The 12273-nt window shown below is 30.5% G+C and overlaps 1 protein-coding gene across 4 annotated transcripts in view; it reads left to right on the forward strand.

Moving 5' to 3' along the window:
* The window catches only part of LOC139498156 (protein hunchback-like), a 54852-nt gene extending 42851 nt beyond the window's left edge, over window positions 1–12001 (forward strand). For all 4 annotated transcript variants that reach the window (XM_071286487.1, XM_071286488.1, XM_071286490.1 and 1 more), the window contains 2 exons: window positions 6026–6240; window positions 6835–12001. In XM_071286487.1, the coding sequence (XP_071142588.1) occupies window positions 6026–6240; window positions 6835–8925 (2306 nt within the window). In that variant the 3' untranslated portion in view covers window positions 8926–12001. The remainder of the gene's footprint in view (window positions 1–6025; window positions 6241–6834) is intronic.
* Window positions 12002–12273: the final 272 nt, after the last annotated feature.

Consider the following 12273-nt stretch of genomic DNA (forward strand, 5'->3'; position numbering starts at 1 on the left):
TCATTAACTACACATTAAAAATGTCCTCTCTCAGGACCAGTATCATTATGCCGTCATATTGACTAATATGGGTAGAAATTAATTCAAAAACAGAAATATGCGTATAAATGTTTTTGACATCTCGATGAACTCTTGATAGAGTCTAGCCCACGTACAATTTTGTAAAATTATACCACTTTGGGACCTCACTGATAACTTGAAACAAAAAGTCAATAAAAACACCTCTGACAAGGACGGGTCAATTTCGTATTTATTAATTTATACAACATTTTTCAAGGTAGATTTGGTTTTTATAGCATAAAGCTTACTGCATGCATGTCCAAACTTAATTAAAAAAGAGCAGACCTTTTACGAGATCGGACATTTAAACGTGATATGTATAATATAAACGTACATGATCTTAATTGAAAAAGTTTGGATTTAATCATCGGAAATTCAATAGAATAAATATTTTGATCATTTTTTGAATGGTTCAGTACCGTTTAATAAAAACATTTTTTTATACCTTATTGCATTTTTGAATAGAGATGCACACAAATAACTTAAAGAATTGTATTTAAAAAAAAGAGATAAAAAAGAACAAGTCGTATGTAAACATGTTGTTGATCCAAGTCTTAAACTGGGATGATAAAAAAACTATAAGGTAATTTATTAAGATACTTTTAAATTATAACTTTTCCTTGTAAACAGATAAATTAAAACGAAAAAGCAAAGTAGATAAGAGGTCTTTTATGTATATTGTTTTATACCAAAGGTCAAGTATGTGTATTGCGTTTGGTTTTTAAACTCGAGTAAAGTATGTGTAAGAATTAGACAATTTCTTTATGATCAAAGTTCATAGCTTTTTAGCCTCATTCACACATTTGAGAAAATATGAATAAGTTTATTCTTGTATCTCAATTCTATATTTCTACTTGTTTAGATATTAAGTGCAGTTGAACTGATATTATGACAAGGTCAAACGATAGGTCAACATGTGATTTTTAAGGGCATATTCTTTTTTGTTTTTCTGCTATCATCTTAATATTATTTAGATTAATAGGCAGCATACTTTTCCTTTCGCAAATCATCTTATGAGAAAAAATTGTGTAAGTCATAATCATGAGCTTTTATAACTTTATATTAAGAATTTTTGTGCAGAAATTTTAAGGACTAAAACCAGAAATCTCTAAATATTGGTTGTCTAGATTATAGCTATATGGGTCTGGCAGCAATTTGAGGCCTGTTTTCAAAGACAATTTGCACTTTAATAATTGGGTTTCTTTTCAAGGAAAAAAGTGATCAATTCTAAGATCTTGGGCTTTTTTCATAAAAAGTAATTACAACAGTTTTAACTGAAAGGTTCATCAACACAAAGATTTTTTTGTGAGAAAAGTTGCTGGGTTCTTATAAACTTTGGCTTTCTGATTCAACACAAGCCCATCACGGACCAAAGATGTGTCCATCCTTCAAAAGTATACTATAACTGTTTACATGTGAATAGCCTTTCAAATCAATGCATATATCTATAACAATCATGCCCACTTAATCAGTATTTATTCCAGTCAAAAAGAAACAAAAACAAGGAAAAAATATGTTTACTTTTTATTTCAAGTTTTCAAATGATTAGTCACTTAATTTGAATAAGCACTCCTTCCAAATGATGATATTTTTTTTTATTAAACAAGTACTTGATGATTTTGTCCTTGGGAATTCCAAACAGCTTTAATAATCAGATAGATAATTATTTCATATTGACCTTTGATATATATGTTTCAAAATGGCATATTTAGCTGCAGGAATATTCAAATTATTCATTTCACATTCTGACCGAGGTCAAGCTAACCACTGGTCATTTATCATGCCGTAACAATATATTAAAAATATACCATGGCTTTTTAGTGAAAGCAAAATTAATGATAACAATCTTCCCTCTACAACAATTTTGAGTAGTATTTTTTCTACATGGTTGATTTTTCTCCCCTGGGAGCATTTTTGGTCAGTGATTGTCCATTTTGTTTCTTTTTTACCTGTTAAACTAACAGCACGTTGGAAAAATTGTGTTATTAAAAAATAAAAAGTACCAAAGGGTCAAGTCGTTGATGTAACATTTTGTTACCGATATATTTAAACGTGGGGACCCGTGTCACGCTCACAGCGGTACAAGTATATTTTAAGTATTTAAATAATGTTTTTAAGCAATTTAGCACATGGATGCTAGCATTATACAAAAAATGGTTTTAAATCAATAAAAAATAAATTTATATATAAAACTTGTTTTTGGCCATGGGTCATCTAAGTGTCAAGGGTGGATTTCTAGATGTCACAGTTGTGTTGGTTTTTTACGATATTTTTTTAAATCGTAAGCTTAGATACATTAAATAGTTTTTGGAATGTAAATATACATAAAGCTCTATGAACTTTTGGTAAGTGGAATGTACACTTTAAAAGATATAGATATTCTAAAATTAAAAACAAAAAAGGTAAAAGTTCAATTGTGGGGGAATAAATAGTTATATATAATGTGTAAGACTTTTTTGCAGATCTCATTTTTTTGCTTGACTCTTTTTTTTCGGCAGACTTGATATTTTTGCTCATTCTGGGCTTTTGATTTGACAAATTTTTTCATATCATATTTTACATCCGTAAATTTAAACCATTTTTTCTCCTCAAATTGGTTTAAAAAATAGGTATTTAAGAACTTGATTATATAAAAACAGAAATAAGACATTATTTACATCTAAAATAAATTGTCAGATTTTAAAATTAGTGTTAATGAACAGCCGGCCAAAATAAAGCTTTTTTAACATTTAAAAACTAATTTTGAAAACTGTCATCCTGCCAAAATATTGTAAGTCAATACTTAAAATTATCTTATATTAAAATAGTGTTAATGAAACATGCTGTGTTATTTTGTATTTTTTTTTCTATTCTATAAATAGACCAGAAAAAACGTGGACATTGATTTTTCTGTCCAATCATACAAAATATTACTTTTAGCTAGCCTTACACAATCATGTATTGATCCGTATTTATAACCAATAGACAATTTTCATTAAACAGCATTTTTACTCCAGGTCATATAGTTTTTCAACTGGTTACCTACTGGTAGCCTGTCGAGTAAGAGCAACTAAAATAAGTAAAATCAAGCTTGCAATAGGTGCAATAAAAGCCAATTTGGGACAAAAGATTTAAAACTGTTTTCTGATGATTTTGTTGTGTAAAGAACAGTTAATTTTACCTAAAATTGTTCTGATTGTAAGCTTTATTTTACTTCTATTAGTTGCTCTTATTTGACTGGGTAGCAGAATGTCCGACCACAGTGTTGGTAACCAGTACAATAATTAAAATCTCTGGAGAGTTTCAGCTTTCGTTTACCAGCTGATTCAGTAGTTGATCACTTTCACTATCAAAAAATCAAAACCAAAACTAGATGGCTGTGACCTTATTATTCTGGTTCAGTAATTTTGTATATGAATGTACTTATGCATGGGTATTAGCAAAATTGAACAGTGTCCAACTAAAAAATTCTATCTCATCTCATATATATCTTTTAAAATGTTTTATAAGTTAATTTAGTATATTTATTTTTTCTTTCAAAATAAGCATTTTACGTCTTTTTAAAAATATCAGCTGTCTCTTTGAAGAAAAAGGTCATCCTTAATATTGCTTTTTATGAATGAAAGAAAGTGTAAACTGTCTTGTTTGCTAACACTTATACTTGTATGTTTTTAACTGTTTTGATTCTCATTCAAAACTTATTGAATTGAAACCTTTATTTAAATTTAGACTCTTAATTGATTTAAAAGTCCACTCAAAAAAAATTACATAAGAAAAAACTTAAATACACATTTTTTTCTCAAGGTTGACCAAGAAAATTGTGGGATCAATTGTACTTTAAAGTCTGAATGCGTAACTACTTTTTGGTTCGTTTGTCCATCGTAATTGGTTGGTCAAGGGACCAAAAAATGTGTCTAAATATTAGTTTTGTAAAATAAATAAAATTTCAATTCATTCTCAGTGAAGGTTTTTAATTGTTTGTTTAAGTCTTTTTTTCTTTATCATTTAATCTATCGGGAGTGACCATTCTGTTTTTTAACATGGGAAAAACACATCTTATACACTGAAGGTAAATTTTGTTCTTTTTTTTTACATTATTTGTATGATATATAATAATTATGTGTTTTATGAACTTTTTTTTTATTTTTCAGTAATCTATTTATAACTTCTGTTTAATGTTAAGTTATTTAAAACTACATGTCCGGAAATTTTGCAAGTACCCACCTAAAATTCCTAAACCTTGACCAGTATAGTGTTTTATTAGATACATTCTTATGTTGTTTAGTATAAAATCCATTAAAAACATCATCGGAAAACCTTTTTATTCAATAATCCAAAATATTTTTATAAAATACGATAAATTTTCTTTGATTTCTGTCACAGAAGGCTTAAGAAATAAGAAAACACCTAAGCAATGTATATGAAATCAACAAAAAAGTTTTTCATCAACAAAAGTATAATTTAAAAGCTGATAAGAATTTTGGTCATGGTTACTTTTGACACAAACACTTCAATAAAATTTACTATAATAGACCTCAGATTTTCAAGTTATTATAAACTTGTATAACTTTCTGTCCATTCGCATGAAAAATAAATTAAGCAGTTATAAATTACAATAATTTATAGATGGGAAACTTTATTTGTATTTGCCCGTAAAAACTTTTAAGTATAAAACTTTACCTATGTTGACTCTAGATAACACTTATCATTGAATTTTTGATCGCTGTGGAAAGGTGCGACTCGCTGGCTATCTGTTTAAATGACCGATTTACTACAAATACCTAGTGATTAGTAAAATACTATATATATAATACCCACAAAAAATGGCTGAGGCATGTGATCTCAATTTTTTTCCGTTTTTCCCTTCAATATCGGCAAAAAGAAAAAAGGTTGATAGGCTGATTGACCAGTTTCCGCTACTAAAACTTGATTTTGTTTTTAATTACACCTCTTTGTTGAAAGTAATAATATAAAATCCAAACAAACAACATTTCTTATTTTACTATAAGTTCAGTTTAGTTAAGGGGAGACTACCCATATGAGTTTTTACACTAGATTAAATTTACCCTCTGATTCCCACAAGTTTTTAAACCAGATATTCTTGGCTATCATCTTGCTGTTCTATGAGTTCTTCAGAATATAAAATAAGGTTCTAGATGTGATTAACTTTTTATTAAAAAACGAAATTCTGGTAAAATGATAAAACAAAAAACTTTATTCCCATGTACATATAAATATTTCTTATTTCAATTATTATCTAATTTTATGTGTAAAAAAGACTTTCTAAAAAAATATGCTGAAAGAATTAATACTGTTTGTTTTTGTATTTTTCAATAATGGTCATTTGGATATAACGTAAGATAAAAAGGTAAACCGCTTTGTTTTGATTATGTACAGACTAAAAGCATGCCGTAATTGGTTTTACAAATGTAAATATTTTGTTGCCAAATTGATTTTTTCATAGTACGGCTGAACTTTAGTCTTTTAGCTCTGACGTACTTAAAACACTTTGTTTGTACTGATTTCGTCACAAATACAGTTCTATACTGAATCACTGGGGGTATAATATGGGGTTAAAGTTTGTCAGAAACCTTTTTATAAAACAATTTGATTGATCCAAAAAAAGAAAAGGGAATATACACATTATGATGTCATGTGATTGCATGGAAATAAAAAATTGACATCTAAGTTTATTAAGCATTCAATATATCACCACAATGGTAGAAACTTTTGTGTCACCACCAATTATGTGCAAAAAGTGCACTGACTTTAAAATATAGATACAATTAAAATTTGTAAGTTCCATAACATCAGAAGGGAGAAAATTTTGTATTGAATGACTTGAAATTAAAATTTTCAATTCATATTGAATGCAGATTTTTACTTAAATCATTACTTAAATCACATTTAATTATTTTATTGAATATTCATATTGTACATTTATGTTCCTTCTCATTCTAATGGTTGGCTTTAATTTTTCTTATAGGAAGAACCCAAGCTGATTTCGAGAATCATATGACTTGCCATTTTGAGCATATTTGTCCTCACTGTGATTATAAGTCTAGAACAGAAGGCCGACTAAAGAGACATATTAAAGATTTTCACACAGACGACCCACCAGACGGATTCGGTTCCAAAAGGAACATGGGCAGACCTAAAGTCTTCAGATGTAAACAATGTGAATTTGTTGCCACCGAAAAAGTAAGTTTGGAAAAGAAATGAGGCGACTTAATAACACAAATATTAGCTTTATTGAATTAAGGAAATGATTTTGAAGCTCATGCTGAACAATAAAAAAATTGCATTCTATGAATGTAGCAAAAGTACTATTTGCATGAAAAACAATAGTAAAATCTGAATTACAAACTATTCTATACCTAAACCAAAACCAAAACATTAACAATTATAGATTATGTTGTCAGAGTAAAAGGTGGTTGCAGCAAGTTATTTTTGTTTGATGAGGATAATTTTTGAAACATATAAGAATAAGGAGATCTGGTATGATTACCAATGAGACAACTATCCACTAAAGTTAAAATGAAGTGGATGTGAGCAATTATATGCAGCTAACTGCCTTCAACAATGAGAAAACCCAATACTGTTTAGGCTACTATTAATGTAACTATAGAAGTCATGGCTTATTCTTAGACTCAATATTCTATCTGAAAGATAAAAAAATAAATGTAAATATCAGGTTCTCAGAATGGGATTGCATTACCTTGCAGCTTAGTAAATCATACATATAATCAATCTATAAATGAAACTTATTTATATGATTTCAATTTTATTTTTCAGACTGAATTCTGGGCACATGCTAGAGCTCATATTAAAGATGACAAAGTTTTACAATGTCCACGATGCCCGTTTGTTACCGAGTATAAACATCATTTGGAGTATCATCTTCGCAACCATTTTGGCTCAAAGCCATTCAAGTGTAACAAATGTAACTACTCATGCGTAAACAAGTCAATGCTCAACAGCCACATGAAGTCACATACTAATGTTTATCAGTACCGTTGTGCCGATTGTACATATGCCACAAAATACTGCCACAGCCTCAAACTTCATCTCCGTAAATATCAGCATAAACCTGCCACAGTTTTGAACTCCGATGGAAGTCTACCTCAAGGAATTGATGCTGATGCATCCGGTCTGTCATTACTTCAAAAGAGAGGTCCACCAAGGGGACCAAGAGGTCCTAGAAAGGATAAATTTGATCCGTATATGAACAGCATGTTTAATCTACCTCAGTCACCCATTCATGGGATGCCACCTGGAATGGGTGGAGCTATGATGTCGCCATATTGGCCATTACTCAGTCAGCTTCCAAACGGATTCCACCGCCCACCACCTCTAATTCCAACCTCGTCCCCAATGTCAATGAATCCATCAATCCATTCCCCTCAGCTACCTCAACATTTATCCTCCAAGATGGGAGCACCAAAAACTCCTGATGGAGACAATTCAAGCAATTATCCATTCAAGTGCAATTTCTGTTGCTATGGAACCGGCAGTAAACAGGAACTGTATAAACATTTAATGAAAGTTCACGCAACTGAAAACCAGGATTTATTTTCCATGTTTGGCTTGTCCTCTGAAGCTTTACTAGAGGAACAGAACCGTAGACTCAGCATGATGAAGCACAAAATGGAGGAGAGAAACTTAGATGATAGCTTGAACGATGAGCTTCATATACACACAGATGGTGAAGACGAGGACCAGAAATATAGTCCACATTCCTGGTCACATCCGTCACCTGTTGAACCAGCCAAGATAAATCGGAATAATGGCCGATACAGTATGCCAGAGTTGCCTGTTAATTACTACAGAAATGGAAATGCTAGTCCCAAAGATATCGGTCGGGCCGAAGGAGAAGATATCATTAAACAAATGATGAATAAATTTGGAGCTGGTTCACCAATGAATGCTCCTAGACCTAAGATACCTCATCAACGTGAAAGCCCTCTTGACCTTACAAAGCGTAAATATCCATTTTCATCTAGTCCATTATCTCAGGAAGAAATGTACAACAGAGAAATGAATCCAGATGGTGATGCTCATTCAAGCGGAGAGAGCACGACTGCTAATGATAACAATGGTCAGAGCCCAAGAAAGAGGTCCAGAAAGGGAAAAGCTTTCAAGTTAGATAGACTTTGTCTTAAATTGCATGATAAACATGATGATACTGAAAACGGAAGTGAAAATGAAGAGTCTGAGTTTCTAGAGAATGAGTCTGCAGGAGACCTTCAGATTGATGAATCCAGCAACATGGATGGAGAGATGAGAAATGTAGATGAAAGAAATGAAGCTGATGAAAATGGCAAGAAAGATGATGATATTGAGGAAATTAAAAATAGCCTTCTGTACCTTAATGAAGGAATGGTTAAGTCCCAAGTAGAAAAGGCACCAGAGAGAAAGTCACCTGATTCTACCAGAAATCAAAGTGGCGATGAGGTTGCTTCAAGTCAAGCTATAACTAGTAGCCAAGATGTTATTTCGTCTGCAAATAGGGAGCAGGCAGAGCTATCAATGCAGACTTCACAAGCCTTGAGACATCAAACTGAACTTGCCTGGAAGATGTTACAAAATGGTGGCAGCAGTGGACATTTTCCTTATATGTCACTGGAGCAGAATGGCCACCATCAGGATTTGGCCAAGTTAACCACTGCAGCACAACAGATGATAGCAATGAACAATCGTAAGAGTGGACCAAATGGGAAGTACGAATGTGCCTATTGTGAAATCGCATTTAAAGACTGTGTCATGTACACAATGCACATGGGTTACCATGGTTACAAAGATCCATTTAAGTGTAATATGTGTGGACATTGCAGCAAGGACAAAGTTGAATTCTTCCTTCATATTGCTCGTGCTGCTCACAATTAAAGACAAAATGGCTGTTTGTGAAAAAACATTTTTTGCATGATGACATTTTTTGAAGATTTTTGCAGACTTCATAAATATTAGTGATATATAGACAAAAAATGGATATTTAAATGTTGTCTAAGGTCAAAGATTTGACCTTGTTATTGACATTTGCATTCCCAGATATTGTTTTGGCAGCATTACATCCAAGTTGTTAATACTAGTCATATAGATTGTAGAATTGTGTAAGGGAGATAATTTGTATTGTATTTATACTCCTTTTATATGTATTTTTTGTGTTTGGGAAGGGTGGGCTTCTTTAAAAGTACATTATGGCATAAATAAATGTTCTGTGCAAGGTTGATTTTTCTTTTTGCTTTATTATTTTATGAAAAAGAGTAATACATGCATTTGAAATTTAATTTGTGAAACTATCAAATCTTTCAAAATCTACAAAAAGACTGTTAAAGAATATTATTTAGGGTAAACTTCATACAAATGTTTTTTTAGTTTTGCTATTTGGAAGATTTTATGAAATGATAAGATTTTTTTTTTGGGTTTTTTTTCCTATTCTGAAAAGAAGTGCTCCTTTAAAGGAGGGAATTCTTTACAGATACAGTTATAGAAACTTTGTAAATAGTACACAACTAGTGCTCTCCAAGCAGACATTGTTAGTGTTATATATTTTGTTGTTGTATACAATGTGTCTACATCTTCAAATACTTATGAGTTATGATATTATATGTTGATTTAATGACTTTTAAGTTTTTTTGTGAATGATTATTTATTGAAATCCAAATGAGTAACATCTACAAAAAACGTATTTTGTTAAAAGAATACTTTTGAGATAAATATAACATAGCATTCGGTTTGAATTAATTAAATTTTGGAGAAGAAAGGTTATTACCTTATTACCTTCAATACATCTAACAAAGTGCCCTTAAGTTTAATTTTGACTTTAAGGCACTATTCAAAAAGAAAAATGGAAAGGGGAGGTAATTATGTGTTAGATTATTCAGGGGTGGATAACTCTTGATAATTTTAAGATTATTTTTGTAAAATAAGCCAGAAAATATATATAATTTGTTGTATTGTGTATGTATGTTGTAAGTAATATTATTGTTTAAAATCTCAGGGAACATTATAAGAATTTTAATGCCATTATTTGCCAGAATTTGAGGTGCTTCTGGGAAAGCTGTAATAGATTTCTGGAACACTCAATGTGCAAAGAAATTCCATCATTAAAATTAATTTTCCCTTAGTAACCTCAGATTAAATTTCATGTTCAGTGTGTTATTTGCATAAATAAAATGTAAATATGACAGATATTTTACGGGGAAAACTTTTTTTTTCTTTTTTTCTTTTTTTATTTCACCACAGCTGGTTGAGCACTTTTTATAACAATTTTCACTTTTTGCATTTTTAACAGTCGGGTGCTTTGCATTTGTAGTGCTATACATTTTTCATATTTAGAGCAACTTTCACATAGAACACTTTCCCAATCTGATTATTACCATTGTTTTCTGTATAAAAATGGATAATTGGGAAGTGAAGAAGGCATTTTTGTTAAAAAGGGGGATTAATTTTACAAAAGACCCTTCTAACGTAAGAAAAACAAATCATACTGAAATTTGTAACTACGCAGATTAAGACACAAATTTTAAATATGCATTTTGAACTGTTCATTTCTACATAGCTTTTTATTGCAACCTATGTTTTCAACCAGAAAGAATCATTTTAATATAAAGATTGAAATAGCTATATGATAAATGATTTGATTTGGGCAAAGAATTCAAATGATGAATACCAAAGTTTAAAAATAGATCTCAGGTTACTTGTATATGTTCATTCCCACACTGAGCTCTATGTGAAAAATATTCCAAGTTACTTTCGAAAAAAATGAAATCCTTAATAGAATGATGCTCAATGATTACTACATGTTTTTTAATGTGCAATTAATTAGATTAGTATAATATATTTAGTGAAAATAGATAAGATATTTAATTGGGCAATTTAATTGGGTCATCTCAAAGCTACTGTAGCTGCTGGGAGACAGGTAGTTTATTTTATTCCTGCAAACCACAGGAGCGTTTTCGTAAAAAAATTAAATAATTTGAAACGGAAATTTTAATCAGATAGTATCCATGCAGCACAATTTAAGATCTTTCAGATGACCCTCTAATGAAATTTAGATATATACACATTATAATGACAAATTCCAGTGAGGAAAAACCTGAAAAAATGTTGCCCTCATTGATTTGATTTAGATAAATATTAGAGGACAGTACATTATATATACCTCAATCAGACTACCTCAGATTTGTACAATAAAACAGCATCTTACAGGAAAGATTCTAGATACATGATATATATAATCCATTTTCATAGTAGTATTTGTAACATTGGAGAATTACGACCATCATTTATATGCATTGAAGAAATTCTACTCGGATTTCATTTTTTCTTGCAGACCTTCTAAATGGGCATTATTGTTTATTTTCTGATCAATATAACATCCTCCTCCATTTGAATGTAGTTTTTTAACATAAGATTATGAAATGAGATTTTAATAATGATTTAAATTTCTTTTGTTGTACAATGAAGTATATTTGTAATTTTAACATAGAAAGAAATAAGGAAAGTTCAAAAAATAGAAATTTTAAAATGGTCTTACATTATGCCAAATTGGTTTAAGAATTATTTTGTTGTAATCAGATCTACACATAATTTAAGAGAAAACATTTATAACCAAAATGTTAATCAGTCATCTTCATTCTTCCTTTTATTCATGTTAAACTAAAATCTTGAACTTATTCATTTTCCATTTTTGTTGAATTCAAGAAATCATATTACATTGTCTTGTTTATTTTTATATATATTTGCCATATTTTATTTATAATTTCATTAATCAAGCTTTGTCATTATAGATTAGTATTACACATTTTAATTAGTTTTAATCATTAATCAGTTTAGTTAATCATGATTACTGTGTTTAAGCAATGATTCCATTGTTAATTGTTTTGTGTTGATTATTGTTAGTCTAATTGCTGACTTGATGTTTAAGTTACATCCTATAAAAATAAAATTGTCAATCAACTGATATCTTCATTTATTATGTTTTCTGGTCTGTGCGTCCGTCCGTCCGTCTGTCTGTCTGTCTGTCTGTCTGTCTGTCTGTCTGTCTGTCTGTCTGTCTGTCTGTCTGTCTGTCTGTCCGTCTGTCCGTCCGTCCGTCCGTCCGTCTTCAGATTAAAGTTTTTGGATGAGGTAGTTTTTGATGAAGTTGAAGTCTAATCTACTTGAAACTTTGTACACATGTTCCCTATGATATGATCTTTCTAATTGTAATGCCAAATTAGAGTTTACCCC

This window comes from Mytilus edulis, chromosome 12, assembly GCF_963676685.1.
Source record: "Mytilus edulis chromosome 12, xbMytEdul2.2, whole genome shotgun sequence".
NCBI classification, from domain to species: domain Eukaryota; kingdom Metazoa; phylum Mollusca; class Bivalvia; order Mytilida; family Mytilidae; genus Mytilus; species Mytilus edulis.